Genomic DNA, 20,580 nt, shown 5'->3' on the forward strand with positions numbered 1-20,580 from the left:
TCAAGGAGACAAAGCTAAAGTCTCTAAAGGAGACTTTAGATTTTGATTTGTGTGGATTTTAGATAGCTTGTGTACATAATACATACAATCCAGTTTTATTTAGTGTTCAGTGTTTGAGGCAACATGATGCTTCAAACATCCAAAAATCACTTCCAATTTTGTATCATTTTCTAAAGTAATGGATTTTTCCCATAGATGATATAAATTAAAACTAAGCATCAGAGCCATGAATGTTGTTCCAACATAATAAATTATCCCCATGATAACATTTTTAACAGTTAAAAAGTGTTTGGTCACTTGTTCCCTCGGAATACATTTCCCCCCACTGGCATCATTTCTATTTCTTAAAGCTCTTCGGTTCATTAAAATTGTGTATTAAGTTATTTTTCATTAATAGAATAACTCTGTGCCCTAAAACAGATTACTTACACCTACTCTACAGCTTCATTTCATCATGTGTCGAGTTCATCATCTCTGCTCTCATGACATTGCTCAAACATTTTTTGGTCATGGTCAAACCTCTCCAGTTGACAGGATTGGATGTTTAGCCAACAGCTTTTTAAACCTCTGGCATAGAAATGACATCAGGATAGTTACATCGTCTGGTTGAGGTAGATATAAGAACTAACCGATGTCCACCGTACGTTAAAATGGAACATGCAGTTTCTCAACGCCATCATTTCAGAAGCTTTCTACCCTCTAAAGGCGATAGTAGGTGAAAACGCAATGAGTGAGAGGTCAGTAAGCAGGTTTCTCAAACCAAAAAGCTAATAGAAGAATTGCCTTATTTCCATGGTGATAACCTACAACGCTTACATTTTTTCACATCTCCTGTCCGAGTGCTTTTCTCACCTAGTACTTAAAATGTAGATGGAAATGTAGCTGGAGGGGATGTACAGAAGGCACTGTCAGCATCTTTCCAAGGCGGTGATGAAAGGATTTTTAAAAAAAAAATGCATACCTTTGTCACACAGCAGGCCACCCCAGTTCCTCTCACAGTTGCACTGCCAGGGGAGGTTGCAGGTCCCATGGACGCACCCGGGATGAAGTACACATTCATCACAGAATTGGCCCGTCCAGCCATAGCTGCACCTGACAAACAATAAAATGGGACCACCAATCACTCCGACTCCTCTGAAGAATCTCCATTTTCAATTTTAATGACATCTCATTCTCATATGACCTCTAATTTAACCGCGAAAACATACATTCAGTAGTTGTTCTACTAAACAATAAATTGGGGCTTTAAATTTTAGTTTCCAATTAAAGTTAACCTGATAGATGCCACAATTTTGTGGTTTTCTGTTCCCTTGGCAGCATATTATCCTATTTATTTTTTTTATTTATTTATTTATTTATTTTTAAATTGTCAACAAGCGATTCAGTGAGAGTCCAGTAGGGATTTCACAAAAACTAACAAGCTTTTAAAAGTTAGGCTATTTTTATTTAGGCTATTGGAAACTGGCAAAAACCAAGGTGAAGGTGGAATGAGGGTTCAAAGAGTTTTGGGATGCAACCTGCCCAGCAGTGGAAAAACACCAAAAATTGTATCTACTCTCGAGTCCACACATCCTGAGGCCTGCTGCCAGCTAATCCTGGTGGATGGTGACATTCCAGGGCAGGAGAGGTTAAGAATACTTCCAGTGGCTGCCGTGCTCTGGTTAGAGTCTGGTAGTAAGGGAGAGTGGCGGGTGGCTATGAGGGTGGCACGCTGCTTCTGAGAGTGAGGGGCTGGAGACAACTGTGTGTATACAGTGTATACGTGCACACTGTGCACACGCAGGACTGTACTCTGCTATTCCAAGGCCGTGGTGTCGTCAAGCCAGCTGTCTCGTCAACTGACTGCTATTTTGAGGCCCTTGCAGACGGCACCGCTGCCTCTCTGTGAGGCAAAGCTTTTGGAAATATCTGCCATTCTCAGGCTGAAGGGAATAACGGGAATATTTGAAATACTTCTTCTACTGTATTTGTGTCGCTTCAGAGGGACTGAAAGCAAGGTAACAATTACACTGAAATAACTCTGACAAGGTGACTTCTTAAAACCAGAGGCCATCAAAAGACTTATTCTGTTGTTTAATATTTGCTCACGTTCACATCACATTTTCTCCCCAACCACTTGTGCTTGTAGATGTAATTTTCATGAGGTGGATTCTAATGTCTTGACTCATGTTCAAGTTTGCAAAATGTGGTAAAAAGAAATGAGCGACCTTGCATATCCTTTTGATCCTCATGACAGGCCTTTTCAATGTGTCAGGACAGGCCTAACGTGGGTTAACAGAAAAGCTCAATGGAACACTGTAAAAACAAGCATGTACTAGCTTTGTGCTTGTCAAAAGCCGTGCCCAACCTGGCAACGCCCATAAAACCGTGATGAAATAAAGGGAATGAATGGAGATTGAAAATGATTTATTGCAAGCTTTTTGTGCCCTGAGGAATCATTAAATTCATGCTCCTGCAGGATGACTCTTTACTGAGGCTCCTCTATTCATGTCGCTTTTCCTGTTGACATTTCACATGAATAAGCTTAATTTTGCTAACCGGAATACGGATGAGACAAAAAATGTGAAGCAGTTTCCTAAACCTGGTCATCCTCCTCAATCCTCGGCTCTCAGCCAAAACCTTTTTTCTAATAATGGGAGGCAAGTGTGCCTTTCCATCCGGCAGGTGGGAGAGGGGTTTCACAAATTACGACGGGATGTAGCGCATCCTGGAAACGAGGTCCTGCAGGGACATTCAACGTCACTTTATCTAACTGTCATTTCCACTTTGGGAAATGTAAATACCACGGTGGGATATTCATTTCCTCTCTTGCCCCTTGCCCTTCAAGGAGGACTGCAATGCGGACGAGGAGGGGATCTGACAATTCCCAGCACGTTTGCAGTGGTTAAATTCACACGCCGCAGAGCCCCTTTCTTTGGGCCGAGGTGCAGAGAGCCGATGAGATGCTTGGTATTCTGAGGAGGATTTTGGGTGGCTAAAAATATAAGAAAGCAGGCACGGCATTGCCCTTTTCTTCTGAAGCGAGGCGGAGATGCCCACGAGGGAAGGAAAGGCTGACACAGAAAACAGGCTTCGACAAGTGAAGGTGCCTCCATTTGGAATCTAAAATCCATCTTCCTCTCACACATTTAGATTGTCTAGTGAAGCCATTTTCAGTGAAAGTAACTCTTCTGTAAATGCTTCTCAGCTGTTGCAGAGTTCCTTTCAACACAAACGGGCCTCATAATGAGTGCATGTCCAACGTAACCTTTATCCAAACACGAAGAAGCAGCAAATGTCACACTTATCTAGGTAAGAACACGACAAAAATATGAAGGAAAAACACCTGAGAAGTCACATTTCTGTATAAGATCATTCTTACTTGCATTCGCCTGGTACAGAACAGCCGCCGTGTAACAGGTCGCAGCCTTGTTTGCACATCGCTGGGAAAGAGAAAGAAAGTGGAAAAATTAAAAGGGTCATATCTATTTATAAATTGGAGGTCAGAAGTTTTATTTTTGGCAGGGGGGGGGGACAACTACAGTAAAAACTGGGCGGAGGCGGTAAAGCTGGTTAATTTGTCATCTTTCTAACAAGTGCAACAAGACGTGAGAATTCATGGCACCCCGAACAGAGTTGTGGGCGAGGAAAGGACAACTTTATAGCCTGCATGTAAAACACTACCCCCTCCTAAAAACAACCCGCCTCTCCTCTTTTCACTCTTCGTCTTCTAAGGTCAGCTGCATGATTTATTGGGGGCCCCCCACTCTCTCCTAACACCACCTACAAGCACGACTCCAATGCTGCTGTGTTTTGAGATAAGCACACTCCATTTTCATCAATCATAGTTTATTTATTCATGTTTGTTCAGTTGTGTCCCGGCATTGTGAATCTAAATGCTTCTATAGCGATAAAACATGTAAAAAATAAAAAATAAAAAAAAAGGTAAAGTAAAGTGTAGTGCATTATGTCAATTTAATTCGTTCATATACTTAATCCATTTTCTTTTACTAATTAAACGTCCGATTTTCAGCTCCTTAAAATACAGTAAAACTTCCCAAGAGCACCCAAGGGCATCTTTGAATCAGCAATTGTCCAAAACTAAGTAGAAAAAAAAGCACATCTTAACCTTTAAAAAGCTGGAATCAGAAAAAGGAATTCAATTTGGCAACTTGTCATGAATGATTAACCAGGTTTCCTTTTATTGCAGATACTTTCACAACATAATTTAACAGTTAAACACTGGTTGCTGACATGTCAACATTTCACTAAATAAGTGAAGGAAAAGTTTATTGCATGTCCACAGAATAGGTTTCACACAGTATCAGCTCACCTGTTCTGCAGTCCGCACCCATCCAGCCATCCAGGCACACCTGGGCTCCTGAAGGCTCACAGCGGTAGTGGCCGAAGTAGTCGTCCCGAGGAACACACAGTTTATTGCACTTGTTCCCATAGTAGTTCTCGTCACACCGCACCCGGATACGATAATTGAGGCGGGCCACAGGCCCGTCGTGCAGGATGGTCTGCCATTGGTCGCCGGGGTTGATCATGCCAGTGTGAATGCCGCGCTCGATCAGCAGCTCCTCGTCATCTGAAGCAAAAACAAGATGAAGGAAAGTCATTCTACACTGCGATTAGTCTTATTTCTGCGAGGCTGCACAGTGAAGCCCAGACAATGTAGAACGAAACAAAATCAAGCATCACGAGTAACGAAAATGCATTGTTCCTCAAATCAATAAATTGGTGGCACTGATATTCCACTCAGGTGCCTTAAAAATCATAAAACAACTTTTCAAACCTCAAACAGTGGAAACGATTCGGTTTATTCCAGCCGTTTGAATTTAGTGATTGCAAACGGCCGTGATTAATAGAATTTAGTGTAGAAAGTTACTTTCCGCTGTCACCGTGTCCTCAGAAAGAAACCGTTGCTTAGGTTCAGGGCTGTCCTGAATACTTCCCGTCCCACCATCCAATGGTAAGAGCAACATAATTCCTCAAGTTCAACTCCAAATCAAACTTAACGCCTTAACAACTGGGTGTGTAATAAGCATCTATTTGTACACAAGTGTGCCTTTTCTGCCGTTCTCTAAATTGCCAAAACTATAATACGTTTTTACAGGTTTAATGAGAGCAACTTAAATGACTCGTTAAGATATGAGACACTACATGTTCGTGTTTATCTAAATGCATCGAATTCTGGTTTTGTCGATCTTCAACAAAGGCTGAAGACAAACAGAACTCAGGAAACCCCCTAAACGCATTCTGGAAGACAGAAAAATTAACTATGTGAACAACAAAATCAGACAATGGCATGGAATCTGCTTTAATCTGATGTGAAGTCATTCTTACACAAAGGTGTAATGCATTCTTATTCAGTGTAGAGACACTTTGATATAACATTGTGTATTTTGTAAGTGGGTGTGGAAAGTACCCACTGAATATCAAGTATGCAATTGAAATTCATTGTCTGCAGACCGATCCATTTTCTGGTGACAGCACACATCCCCAGCGAGATTTAGAAGTGCATCGCCATGAAGTGTTGATGGCGGTTGCTGCCATTTAGCCTCAAGCATGCAAACACTCATTTTTAATCACGTCACATTTTCTGGAAGCTGTACAACAAGAAAGAAAAAAAAAAAAAAAAAAAAAAAAAAAAAAAAAAAGAAAAACACCTCGAGTGGGTTCTGCTCTTTACCTTCACAGTTATGGGCCTTTATGCACCAAAGACATTTTGTGGCAGGAACACACACATACATGCACCTTCCTCTGCTGGGGCATGACACAATGTCAGACAGAATTAAGCAACAACAACAGAAATAACCCTCAGCAGTTGCCAGATAGAGAACAATGGGCTCTGGGCCCAAGCCGGTCTCTGCTACCAAGTGTCTAAACACTGAGCCCGGTCGGCTCCACTTCCTGCTCGATAAACACAAGGAAAACAGCCGGCTGCCTTTCCTGAGAACACAAGGGGGAAGGGGAGAGAGGTGCACTGGAGGACGTGACGCTGGAGGAGAGGAATCTCACTGACAGACCAACACACCGGTCGGCTCTTACGTAGAACCAGACATGAGTCTAGTGCTGACTCAAGGCAGACATGTTCAGCTTAATGCCTCATAGACCTGTAATGTCATGTCTTCAACATTTTACCGTCTCGTGACCTCAGATGTCAACCACCTCGACAATTTGCATACACATCACGTTATGTCCTCTGTAACAGCTGTTGCTACCTACAAGCCTGGCTGACTGGAAGGCCCTTAAATGACCCAAAGCAGCTACACAGAAGCTTCTGTCCTGATCACTGAGATGAAGATGAACTCCCAGCTCTGCAAACACCAGAGTGGAAAACGTGAAACCTTGTCCGAGCACATAGTTAAGCTGTTGATCCATCACCGATAAGAAGCTCATAATGAATTTAAACCATGACCGCTTTTACAAAGTATCCGGAACAACTTAATATTGTCTCTCAACTTCACACCCATCCAACTTTTTCCCTTCTTTGAATACAGATTGAAAATTGAATATCTGCCAACACTGACTCCATAGCACTGCTGTCCATCCGAATACTAACACGTCTTTGTCCTAGGCTTAGAAACCGCATGAAACAGGGAATGCAGAAGCACTATAAATCGACTCAGCAGCCCATTGTGACTACAACAGTCCGACTGATTGTAGAGAACATAAGTTTTGACACTATCAAAAAAAACATCTTTAAAAATCTCTGGTTTCAATGGTTCTGGGACAGATAATGATGCATGTCCCCAATTACAAATTACTTTCACGCTTAAAAAAAACAAACTACTGTAATTCTGACTCATTAAATTCCATATTTAATCTACAATAGCCATAAATGTACCAAAATAATTCATAATGCTATTGGTAATCACTACACAAAAAGATAATATTGACAATGTGAAGTTACTGGATGTGCCGAGTTGAATTTGATCTTCACTTTCACCTTTGAAATCACTGTCCCCATTTCTGCTGGTGAAATATGCTAGGAACTAGCACTGCCTAATAACTGGGGGGGGGGGGGAAATATACACATGAATGTTACCTGTCCCACCCACCTGCAAGACTGTAGCCAACTGGGACATTACAGACGTTTCCCACCACAAGTAGACTCTCCCTTGTGATCTTCCACAGACACAGAAAGGAGCATTTGTTCTTAGACATTTGTGCTCCTTGAACCCATGACACTAAGGCTGAAGTCAGCTGATGTCTGAGGTCAGACATAAGACTTGGTTCAGCTTTGAAAAAGTATGCAATACTAAATTAAATAAAGCCTGCTTGTTGTTTGGAATGAAGACGAAAAAAAAAGAAAAAAAAAAACACATTACAATTTTCTTGTTGTCTTAGTGACAATTCTATCAAGAAGTAACAGAACTGAGTTCTAAATTCTTGGACCAGGAACACATCTCTTTTGCTTCTTTACAGCAACTTGGCTGGAAATGAAGTGTGAGTGGCTGGAAGGAAATCAAGCGGACTGTTTCAAGCAACATTTAGGCCTCAGATGCAGCAAAACTAATTACCCCAAATGTACACAATCAATACGGCAACAGGAGACTAGACAGGGCTAATCAAAGAGCGATGATGTCAAAACCTATTCCGTCCCCATTGTCTGCATCTATGGGTGGAAGCCCGTTTGATGCTATGGACAAAACAGGATGCAATGACCTCATATAAACAAGAGGCAAGATTGAGCGAGAGTTAACAGTATAACCCAGTATATATAAATTAAATATTGGGCATGACTGCATGCACACAAAGGTGCTAGAAACTAGTGAAAAACGCCACCGTCTCCACAGATCAAAGCTACAACCAGACAGATATTTTGATTCTCAATGAGTGCTCTTCCTCCCAGACTGTGCTACTGCTCAGACGGGAAAGAGGGGTTGTACAGGAGTCCACCCAGCGGACATAACCAAAGGAAAACAGGATACAGCTGGTCAGAAGTGTCTGCCAGAGCCGACATAGCTGAGAAGACCCGAGCGTTGTATTCTACATCAGGGCTATGGCATCAAAGATATTTCATAATTAATACACAGTACATTTCACCCAATAAGTAAGAAGAAACAAGCGTCGTGTCTAGTTACTGTGCAACATCCTGCGGAGAAAGCTTGTTTCCTGCATTTAATGTGGATGCCATTACGACCCGAAACACAACCAAACAGCAGTGGCATAAAAAACTGCTCAAGACCTTCCCTCAAAAACTCCTGATCCCATCAAATGAAGGAGCGGAACAAATCCGTTTCCAACTTACACCAAAGAACAGTCCAAGTGGTCGCCCTTCAATGCATGACAGGTCTGAGCCGTTTTAGCAACACAACATGAAAGGTGAGTGGTTTTAATGTTGTGGCTAATCGATGTATGAGTTGGCGCTAGAGGTGTGAAAAATTCACTATAGTAAGATCCATTCCAATGTGGACAACTCTACATCAAAGAGAACATCTATTTTTCATCCTGCACAGTTCTAGGATACAGATGTTAGCTAGTGAGTTTCCAGTCTCAAAAGAACAATAAAAATGCAAAGTTGAGCCACATTCAACTGCTGTGAAAACAGCAAAGATGGAGAAGTTAGTTTTAATGAATGAATGTTATAGTGCAGGAAAGCAGTGATTTTGGATTTTATGAACTTAACAAAAAACCCAAAACTACATAAGACATGTGGCATCTACCCACCGACCATTACCCTGGCCAAACATCTGCATCCTGAAGGAGCAGAGCCGGCCTGGATAATCAGCAAGGAATTTAAAAAAAGGTGCAGTCAGACGATGCCCTCCAACTCACCAAATCTGAGGTCATTTACATTGCTGAGGATCGTCAGTCTCAGAGATCCCTGAGTTTCACTTACTGTTGAGAATATTGGAGACCTGGTATAAGCTTATATTAACGGCTTTACCAGCATCCCACAGCCAAACTAAACCTACATGTCCTGCATAAAGTAGTCTGAGAGTATGGAACGTAAAGATGGCCGTTCCACGAGATTTTACGGACCTCTGTGGCAACTGACTCATAAGTAATACACAGTATGTACAGAAACAAAAGATGCAACTTTTGGTATCAAAGACAATTGTCTGACATTAGAGAGCACTTTTAAAAAAAAAAAAAAAAAAAAAAAAAAAAAAAAAAAAAAGGGAATTTTGATTGATTAGTGAAAATGTAGCGTGGTTGGGGATTTATAGTAACTTAAGGATGCTAGACACCGAGATGGTGAATAGTTACTTAATCCAATCGAGAAGCTAGAAAATATTCACACCTCTACCTAATATGACCAAGCTCAGCGACTCTCCCGATGTGTTAGTTCAAATTGAAATGGAGGATTTTGAGTCTAAACACATTAAAAACAGCCTATAATTGACCCTTAACCATGTCGGATGATAAAAACTGAACTACTAATGACCCCATGTAGCCATTGTAACCTCACTTGTTACAGTGAACTACTGTGAAGTCTTGAGTTTGGCATTCAGCTGTCACCATCTTGCCATTTCTTCAAGCCAGAAGTGACAACTGATCACACTGATCTGAGGCAGCAGATCCAGCTCATGATATCTTACAGACTTCTGAAAGAAACTGATCAACTTAGTTTTTGTTAATGAGAGAGGTTGACAGTTTATGAATGGGAGTATAATGGAACTTGAGTTGTTTTGGACGCCCATTCGCCAGAGTAATATTGCACTTCCATATTGTCATCACTTCCGACACCAGATTATGCGTCCATGTAACAGAGAACTTGTGCAAATGCCACAAATCGCACACTTCTAATCGAACATTATGGAAACAACGGCACAGAGATGCGCGTGATGTTTAAACTTACTGTTGCGTGTGTTGTTGTCCCAGTCCCAAGCCTCCAGAATCAGCGTGTACGTCCGCTGCAGAGGAGAGAGAAAAAATAAAAATTCAATGTCGAAGCAGCTGAGTTTGAATGAGTATTTACATTTTTGACAACAGGCTGAAAAGCATTGGTTATATGTTGGATTAACAAATTATTCTATACATTTCCCCCCCAAAAAAACTGCTGCTACTTTTTCCCCAACAAGACCAGGGAATATGATCATCCTCTCAGGGAGGAAAAGAAATATCACTGCAGTTCGAGTAAATGATGCCACATCTCACTTTCTGTGTAGTAGAAAAACTTAATGAGCTGGACATTTATGGCATCCTTTGAGTGCAAAAATGGGTTTTACAGTCAATGTGATATAGAGATAGACAAGTAGTTTGCTTCATTTCAAGCCATCGTTACAAAAATGACATGTCATTCTCTTCAAAGCATCACAATGGAACATATACAGCAGGGCCTTTGTTATTCTGCTCTCAGATTAACTGAGAAGTAAACATCACCTACAACCACAATGTGTTCCTAATGCGGAAAGAACAATGGAGAGGATCATTTTAGCTATAGTCGTGCCATTCTTCCACAAAATCAACAGGAACACACACACACACACACACGAATGATGAGAAAAAAAAAAAAAAAAAATCAATTTCATAGCTACTACAGTCTCTTATACAACTCAGCACGGTTACGCAGAGGTATGCTTAAGTTACACCACCAATGAAACCCAATGATTCAGAAATAAGAGAGCAAGCTGCAGTGAGTCCGACTGTGAGAATCCAAGAGAAGCAGCTGGAGTCACAAGCAGAGTAGAGCTTCAAATTGCCTAGCATGTCTTTCCTCTGGCTCAGTATGCAGAGCACCAACATGAAGCTACATGTACCGTCTAGTTTGAGAATTAAGTTGTGGTTCTGCTTGAAGGTGCAACTTAACCTAAATCAGCCTTTTATGAGCAGTTAGTGCGTCAGCCGCTGACTTTCAAGCCTCCACTGTTCACATGAACAGACCAGCCACAGCATAGCTGCTCACAATGAAAGGAAAAGCATGAACTTTGTTGATGTAAAAAGAGAAGTGGAGTTACTTTGTGCTCCAGAGGCCAAGGTAATGCTGGTGCTGCAGGTGTCATGCACAAAAAAAAAAATCTTCCATATTTTCATTAAATATTAAGCCTCCACAGGTATGATGGCCATTAAGAAGGTCACTTATTACCTACCTAATATTAGCTGTATGAGATGAACTGGCTTTGTCCTTGGTTGTCAGACAGTGAGGTAAATCAGCAGCTAAGGGGATTATCTAGTTTCACACCAAGTTGTGCTTTGCACCCGACCAGTAGGAGTGGCGTGTTGATGAATGTGGTTTACTCTCTGCTAAAATGAATCATCAATGAATCTGGAAAATCAACAAAAACAAGATCAACTAATAATAATTTAAGGTAGGCAACTTATTTTTCAAGTGAGTATTTGCTGCTTTTTTTTAATGCAACATTCAGCTGAATACTTCTGGTTTTGGACCATTACTTCACCCGGTCTTCTGGTAAAATGGTAAGAGTCTGTCTTCAACTCTTGAACCAATGCGGAAAAAAAAAAAAAAAAAAAAAAAAAACATTTCTTAGACAAATAAACATTTTTAAAAAAGTAATTATTACGTTCTTAAAAACTGCTGCGGCATTTTGTTCTGCCAACATATATATTAAAGCAATTTGTTTAGTTTAAATGGTTCTTTAAAACCATTTTATGACTGTTTAGTTGACACTTTATAGATACTGAAGAATTAATTGAAAAAAAAAAAAAGCTAAATTATGAGGATTCTGCACAGTCAGAGCTGATGCTGGTCTGAGTAAATATGAACACACACACACACACACACACACACACAAATGCAAACCAGCATCGCAAGAGTAATCTAGCTGGTGTGCTGCAGGGCACACTGCTAGGCAACCAGTTGACCTAAATAGCACTCATTGCATCACTACTTACTAGTGACAGTTGTAGTAGCCACAGTGTGACTGCTGTGACCTTTAGTGTAACGTCATTGAGAAGGTGCTGAATAGGGGAGGATGGTTCATAGATATATATTTATATTTTAAAGGCAGTATTTGTGGGTGCATGAATAAAACGTGGGAGACAAATCAGAGGGAGGTGGACTGCAAAATGTGTGTTTGTGAATCTGTGTTGTTGATCTGGGGGAACAGCAAGCTGGTAGGCTGGTTGCTGCTGGGCTGTGGGATTAAGCAGGCTTGTCGGTCTGTGGGTGGTGGCGGGAGGAAGAGGAGGGGAGTGTTATTGTGGAATACCATGGGTGACAAGAGAAAAGGAGGGATGATGATGGGTTAGGGGCAAGATGAAGAGCTTGGTTTAGAGTTTAGACATTGGGAGCATCGGTGCATGAGACTGCATCTACAGATAAGATGTCAAAAACAGGACCAAGTTGGAGGAGATGTGTGAGATGTAAAAGCTGAACTCAGAATGATAGAAATCAGGGAGGCTTTGAGGTCTGCGGGTGATGTTCATGCTGCTGTTGCAGGAAGCTCTGCCAACCCATCCAACCGCAGACATGCAGCAGATGCAGCCTCAAAGATGGATTATGTGACATGAACGTGCATCATCCCACAACATGTAGCTCGGCTTCTGACCTTTCCACCCCCCCCCCCCCCCCCCCCCCCCCCAAAATCGCAAAAGGGAGGGCTGGCTGCCCCAGTCTGAGCATGTGGGTGGGTGTGCACGTATGCCAATGTATACAAGAGAAACTATGAGCAATGCATGCATTAGTGATTGGAGATTGCAGCATGAAACCTGCATGTTACATCAGGCTATGCAAGAGTCAAACCTTGTCATGAGGAACCATCAAAGAGCAAAAAAAGAGCAGGTGGCCAGACAGTGACCTTTGCCTTCTCGGGTTAACATAAAATTGCGGCTTGCTTGCATGCCTACATGTTGTAAATGGTTGGGTAAATAGTCCCCCGAGTCAGTTAGGGATGAGCAAAGCCATGGACTAGTCTGGTTTCCCACAGACCATCCCAGTCTGTGATTAGCTGGATTAAGTGACAGCTGCCCAAATGGTTGGAACAAGATAGATGGATGGGCAGGGGGATAAAGGGGAGGAATGGGGGAGGGAAGGGGGAAAGGCTACCGAACAAAGACCCTTGTCCCAACACCGTAACTCACCCCCATTCCAATCAAAACCATTGTCCGTGAAGAGACACAGTCAGCACGAGGACAATTAGTGTCAGCATGTGTGCTACAGAGCCTGAGCAGGGTTGTTGCACTGGTAAAGTCAAAACGCCGCCCGCGGTTCTTGCACATGTTCTCATCTTATATCCGTCTATGCTAGAACTCTATTCTCACTAATCTGCTTCTTTCTCTCAATTCAACACACTGCAGGTGCATCAGACCGCGTGGAATACTTTATCTGAGACTACAAAGAATCCGCTGCAGGTCAAATCTCCAAAACCCTACCCAACTGTTCCCCTAATGGATTAGAGGATTTACTGAGACGAATCCTAGTTTTCAAGTCAAGAAGGGGGGGCATGGTGAAAAAAGCATGTTTATGTGTAGTGTGCTCTGTATTTGCTGGGTGTAATTAAGTAAAAGACACTTGTTATCTTTGCGTCACGTGGCATTAAAATCTGTTTACTGAATTCAGGTATTCATTTAAACTCCTAACAATAGGCCACAGTTGTGAAGGCAAAAGATGTGGTGGAGCGATGCCTGGGGAGAGCCACAGGTGTAGGTTCCCACGACAGATGAAGGGGTAGATGGATGAGTAGAAGGTAGTCGTTGAAATATAAAAAGGGACAGGGAACACAGAAAGGTGGCAGTGGGAAGTGGAAGCCGGGGCAGGTTGGGGGTCACTAAGCATGGGATCTGCACGCTTCCTTTTGAAAAGAGGGGTCAGCCCTCTGCATGTGGGGTGATGTGCGTGTTTGCATTCGAAGAATACTAAGAATGTGAGATCCAGGCCTTGTGTGTAATCCCATGCTTGATCCCAGTCTACTAACAATTCAGCACTACTGGAGGGGTGCATCTGTGTTGCAGATTCAGCCTTTTTATTGACTCAAATCAGCCCTTTTTTGGAGGAAGGCTGGGATCTCAAATGTTTATTGGCCTCTCAAAGTCAGTCCTAGGAGCCGTTTTAAAAAAATTAAAAAAAAAAAATTAATACCTTTGTGCATACAATTCACAGACTAAACACTGTCTGTGACCTTGTTCTATTTTTGGTTCCCATGTCACAGAGGAATGACCTGAATTTCCACCTCAATGTTCCCAGCTTCTCCACAGAGAGATCCCTTGACATTCATGATTCATTGCCTTCTGATGGGACTTGAGGTCAACATGATTCATCCTGTGGCCAGTAATCGCTGCATGTAATCTTCATTAATCTGTGATGTCAATCCTAGCTTTTGGTTTTACTATGGCAGAGTCTACGCTATGCCACCATGCACATTGAGCTACAACAAATGAGTGAAACAGCAAGTGAAACGGCATGTACTCTTTTTTTTTTTTTTTTTTAAGAAATGGATCTTTGAAAGAACTACTAAAAATCTGGATTAAACCCAATTGTGCTCTATCAGCATGTCCTGATAATAATTTACAGCTTCTACTAAAAATAGCCTCCTCTTTCATAGAAGAATGAGAGAGAGAGAGAATTCATTTCAATCAACTCTGATTTTTTTTCCCCCTTTAATCCAATCAGACTGAGTGAAATTATTTGGTTGCTGCTCATAAACGCGCAAGACACTAAAGTGGATGAATGTCACCAAGTCTAGACACCATCTGAGAGCAAAATCCCAGAGGTTTCCAAAGCCAGGGGGAGCATTTTGGGTCTTAGGGTTGCAGGGAGCAGCTATTCATGGGTAACATGCAGAAAAACTGGATGAGAGCTGAACCTGCTTCCCATCACTTCTCCCAGGAGGGTGGACTGAAATATCAATCTCTCCTTGTCTAGCCCCTCAATCTGCTCAGGGACAGGGATCAAAGACCTCCAGTGGCAAAATCCTTGCATATGGAGAGGTTGTTGGCAGGCTGAGAAGAAGAGGAAGAAGTTTGATGCTGCTTGACCCTCTGTGACATCCGCACTGAGCTCTGCTGTGCAGCACCAAAATGAGATAATTCAATGGGATTTAGAAATTATTATCTTGGGCAGGCAGAAATAGCTAGTTCATGTTAAGGCAAAGATGACAGCAGGTAAAGTACGCAGAAATAGCTGTTTCAAATAAAATTTAAAAGAAAAATTAAACTTTATTTATATAGCACTTTTTATACAGAAGCAGCGCAAAGTGCTTTACATAATAAAATCAATAAACCCACATACAACATCACACTGACAACCACACCGCACACATAGCGCCCCGCACCCCACAATGAGCTCTGACTGTTAATGAGCGTCTCTATTCCTAAGACAATCTAAAAATAAAGCTGGACATCTGGCTTGACGCCGAGGTGAGGAAAAGATATCTTCAGGTGAATGTTAAAGAAAAGGAGAGCACATCAGTCCCCAATAATCTGTTTCTGTTCCTCACTGTGACCATTTTGATGATAAATTCATCACCAAAATAGTTCATTTTCAATTTAAGTCTGAAGATTTATCACAAAATTTAACTTATTGAAACACAATCCACCAAATTCTCCCATTTGAAAAGCCTGAATCGATGACTATTTGGCATTTTTGCTTGTTAAATGACATCACAATGATAATAATTCATTTTCCACAGATGATTCAATTAAGCACCAATCAGTCAGATTTCCTGACCACATGTTTGAGCTTACAAACTCAATCATAAGTTTATAAAATAAATATTAAACAAGTGATTCACGAAATTCGATACATGTAACATGAAAAGAAAAGAGGGCAAACTTGACAAATATTTATTTTCAAAACTGGATTTGTGTTTGTCGAGACAGAAACAGACATATCAGTAATATCCTCTCTAGGTAGCGAGGTGGACGGCTATGAGATCTGCCCGCCAGTTCTTTGCCAGAATCCCGTGCCAAGAGATGTCGCACTGAGGGCAAGGCATTTGGCTGACTGGTGTATACCGGCTGTGCAGACACACAAACGGCCCATTGAGCATGCTGCTACTATGCCAACAGGGTCATTACCCATGCACTTCCAATACAACAAACCCCTCCCCTCCTGGTGCTAATTAACCAGCATGATCCAAGACTAAGCAACACGTAAAACAAACACGGACACACGCACGTTGGTTTGCATACAACGGCTAAATGAGTTTACAAGCAAACCACAAACAGGTGAACATCCAGTTTATATTTACTCAAAGCCAAACTAATGTGGTTACAGATGGCAATTCTGCCAAAACAGAGCCGACTTCGGTTTTAAAATGAAAATTTAAAACATTTTAACTCCAAAACAAAGCTGTACCCTATCTTAAAGTACCTGTATAGGCTGTTGATAAAAACTATTGTGCAAACAAATACCCTTATATACTCAAGTCACAGCTTCATCATCCTGCATGCCAAGAAACAGCTTAAAGGTTTCAAACAATTAGGTTAAAGCTCATGTATCCTGTGCTCATGGACATTTGTTCATTACTTCCGCTGGTGTTAATTCACCTCGAGTCTGAGAGATACAACAGCAACAAGCATGCTTCAGAAACATTAGCAGGCTAATTCCTGACCCAAAGCAACAGGGCACCTGACTGGGGTTCAGCACAGCACCGCCTCCAGCAGAGCGCCATTATCATTTCAAACAGGTTCAACAGTACAGTGACAATTTAACTGCCCATGTAATGACATGCTTTAATTATCCCCACAAGGAGCCTCTAGCACCTGCACACCATTCGTTTAACAAGGGGCAGGGGATGCAAACACACGAGCGACTACGGAAATGCGCACACGCAAAGACGGACAACTTACTGCTCTGCAACTGTTTGGCACCTCGCGGTTGTGCAACATGTTGACGGCGGCAATGAAATCATGTTGCATATACTTCATGGTCTTAATGCCAACAGCCTACTTAGTTAACAGTTAATACACGCCATTGGTTGTAAGAAGCACAGTTGATGATTAAAAGTCACCTGCACAGTAATGAGAACTCCCTGCCAATTTAAGGCTACGTTCACATTTTCCAACCACATTCAATTCAGTCGATTCATTTTGCAAATATGCAAACTAGAATCAAATTGGCCAAAGAGCTCCATGCTCCATAGCTCTCGTCCAATGCACAAAGGAAGAAGCCAGTAACAACAAAGGATAACCACAAGGGACAGTGTGCATCTTTTATGAATAACAGCGCATGTCAACGCAGCTAAATTCCAGGTAAAGCTGCTCTCATTTAAACATTTTTCTGTTTCTTTTGTTAGATGGCTAAACGCATCAAAAATGTGAGGTGCTTGATAAGATGCAGCCCATTAAGACTACATGTCAGCTCGCTGTGATTTAAATGATTTCCAGACAGTCGCTCTGCTCTAATAAAAATCCAGATTTTTAACTGCAACATCATCTGACAAAATCCAGATTCAAGTAACGTGAAGACAACATCTGTGCAGGGAATTCAGCTACAGTTACATGTACGGTGCTCTCTCAGAGTCCACAACGTTGGACATGGGTCAACATCATCAATTTCCCTCCTGTTCATGTATACAGGGACAAAGGAAATAGTCCAGCTAACTGGCCGAGCTACAACTGGAGCTCGACTGAACTGTGTATGAAACCTACCAAATTACTACAACCTTCTAGAAAAAGCACATAGAGAATCAAATCTACACATTGTTTAACTATAGGGACATAATACGTATTCAAAATGGAAAAATGCAAATGTTCCAAAAAAAAAAAAAAAAAAAAAAAAACCTGCTTCCCGGGTCACCATGTGTAGTTTCGTGTGTCTGCCTGTCTAATTTAATCTTTACATACAATGCTCAAAATCCTCTGTCAAAAGTCTCCTTGACAGCCAAATTTGAATGCCGGTTTACACATTCAAAAATGATAAAGCTTCTTTATCTGTGACTGGCTATTCACAGGGCAGGGGTTTGCCGAAGTTAAACTAGAGCTCTTCCTGAGGCGCCAACCTGACCGAGATAAATGTGTGGATTTTCATACATTAAGGCAACAGGATGCGTCTCCTCCATTGTTTCTGCTCGTAGCATGCAAAGAGACATGGTTCAGTTGCTCCTTTTAAAATAAGACGCACGTAGTGATTGTGTTGCTAGAGTTACAATAAGCCTACCTCCACAGGCACCCTTGTCCCTTATTACCCTTTAGTCGGCTCAGGATGAGGATTCTTCAAACAAAATTGTATGATGGACATCAGGGACACATGACTTGTTCCTACAGATCTGCAGCCACAATCTCCACAACATTGAAAGCATTCCAAATCACTAACAGCTGTTGATATCAATGATATAGTCTGGACCGGCAGCTTTGAGTTATCTAGGTAAGGAGGACAGTACAAGAGGGACTCTGGTGTATTTTGGCTCAGACAGACATATGTCCAAATTTAGAGAAGAGTCACTGGGACAGCCAGCACATACAAAGCCACAGAAAGCCATGAATCATGAGAATAGGTTCAGAACTTAAAATTATTTCATTTAGAAATGTAATGAGGCCTTTGTCCGATTCATCAACCGTTTTATTTAGCCAATGAAACTGGCCGTTTCATGCCCCCTTCCTCCAAATATTTGCCCAGTCATAGTTAAAAAAAAAAAAAAAAAAAACTAATATTATCCCTTTCCTCAGGCTGCGGGCAAGAAAACAGACTTAAAATAATTATGGAGAAGCTTTTATTCCCCATTTGTGCAACGAGTACCTCGTCATTGAATGAACCAAACAATTTCAGGGGATTCCTGCAGCCCCCTCCCCCGACATTTACACAGATTAATTTAATATCAAAACTGTGCTCAGAGTCAGATGGTAGTGACAGTTCAGTCCAAACGAGCTTCCACCGGGAAGCTGGCCAGATCGCACAGTCAATACTACACTGCATCTCTGTTGATGAGCACCACAGTTACACTTGTGATGACAGGCAGTACTACATAAGACTTACAGGACACAAAATGTGCAGTGTCTGCTGGGAAGAAACCAGAGCGAGAGGCCGAAGTGAGAGTAATTTTATTTATGTGCTGCTTGATTTAACAGTCCATCGTCTAATCTTAACAGCAGGAATTTTATCTTTCTTTTTTTTGCTTCCTTGAATCTATACTTCAAGTTCAAATTTAAGCTCTTATAAGAAATATGACAAAGAGTCACATTATCACATTACTGGAAAAAAAAATAATGTGATTATCTTAGATCTGGCAGTTACTTCAAGCAATAAAGTATGTGCATGAATCACACACTGAGTGTGTTACTGCAACAGTGCAAGACTAAAAACTATTTTAATAACACAGAAAGCAATAAAAAAAAGTTAGTTTAGCTAGCACAACTTGTATAATGGAGATAAAACCAAAAAAAAAAAAAAAAAAAAAAGCTAAATTAGGTTTATGCTTGATGGATAATGCATTAAGTCTTAAATGAAAAACTCTTTAAAAGAAAGAGAAAATGCAACCTTAGGAAAAGCTAAATCATTCAGAAAAGATTCATAGATCATACATTTAAGCAGCTGCAGTTCAGTAAAAAGACAAGTGAAACAGACTTTAAATAATCTAAATGTGATAAAGCTTTGACGTTACTCTGAGAGCAAACAAACTGATGTCAATAAAGCCCTCGACTGTAAAGAATTGTTCAGAATTTAGACAACTGCTTAAGACGGGCTATAAAGGCATAAAAAATGGCTAAAGGATAAGTCCGCTTCCATCAGAACTGGCTGCTTGTTTGACAGGAGGTAGGATAAAAAGTTAGGAAATTTCAAGGTTAGCTTTTCCTTTACCTTCATGTCAACAATCAGAAGAAAAGTCCCAAACAATATGCCTCCATCAAGGCTAAACAAAGAAATCTTGGGTTCACATCAATCATTATCAAAAGATGAAACACTCCCAAGTTGGGCCGTGTCCCAATTTTTGCAAATTTTTCTTTCAAATCCATCCAAAGATCCGAGTAATCCTGCCCACAAAGAGACAATCAAACCAATCCAAACACATAACCCCCTTGGCAAAGCCAACTATTCAACCCAAACATTTTCATGTAACAGGCACCTTTCTTCAAACTGCAGAATGACTCTGAGTCCGTAAGAATTATATGGACCTTTATTCTGGTTTTCCCCTCTAAAACACATTCAAATGTAGCAGTTGCAGGTAGCAGCAATAAAAAATACCCAAAGGCTGCTCCTCAGATATGCAGGTCATGCTTTACCAAATGATTAATTATGAGAACCACCAAACATCAAAACAACAGTAGATGCATTAAAGCCAGCAGAGACCAAATACAGTCTGTTAATAAGGGCTGAGGGCACAGAAATCTGGTTCAGTCTTCAAGTTGCAGATGGAAAAATAGGAATGCTTACATGTCTGGTAAATATTGGTTTTAATCCATCAGCTCTAAAATTTTGACGGCATGTCTGACAAAAAAGGAAACAGACTACAGAATGTACCCAAGATGTGTAGTTAATTCGGCCGTTTGCAGAGCATAAAAAGACTTGGCACTAAAGCTACAGTCTGTAATCTTAAAATACAAATAACACACCCTAAGCACCACTTCTGGAAAAAGAGAGCTCTCATAACAGCCTGTCATTTCACCTTGGTAGTGCAGCCTGAATGGCTAATTGCATAATCAATACGGAGCTGAGCTCAAACACAGGTGAGACTCTGTGTGAGTGGTTTTCCACACAGCAGCACTGGGGCCAGAAGAGGATGGATGGGGGAGGGAGCCACAGAGAGGGAG

The 20,580-nt window shown here is 41.3% G+C and overlaps 1 protein-coding gene across 2 annotated transcripts in view; it reads right to left on the reverse strand.

Moving 5' to 3' along the window:
• Positions 1-20,580, reverse strand: part of jag2b (jagged canonical Notch ligand 2b) — a 46,784-nt gene that overhangs the window by 18,091 nt on the left and 8,113 nt on the right. For both annotated transcript variants that reach the window (XM_075458499.1, XM_075458498.1), the window contains exons 3-6: positions 9,794-9,848; positions 4,313-4,570; positions 3,362-3,422; positions 962-1,092 (exon numbers count right to left, since the gene is read on the reverse strand). In XM_075458499.1, coding sequence (XP_075314614.1) covers positions 962-1,092; positions 3,362-3,422; positions 4,313-4,570; positions 9,794-9,848 — 505 coding nt within the window. The remainder of the gene's footprint in view (positions 1-961; positions 1,093-3,361; positions 3,423-4,312; positions 4,571-9,793; positions 9,849-20,580) is intronic.

This window comes from Odontesthes bonariensis, chromosome 24, assembly GCF_027942865.1.
Source record: "Odontesthes bonariensis isolate fOdoBon6 chromosome 24, fOdoBon6.hap1, whole genome shotgun sequence".
NCBI classification, from domain to species: domain Eukaryota; kingdom Metazoa; phylum Chordata; class Actinopteri; order Atheriniformes; family Atherinopsidae; genus Odontesthes; species Odontesthes bonariensis.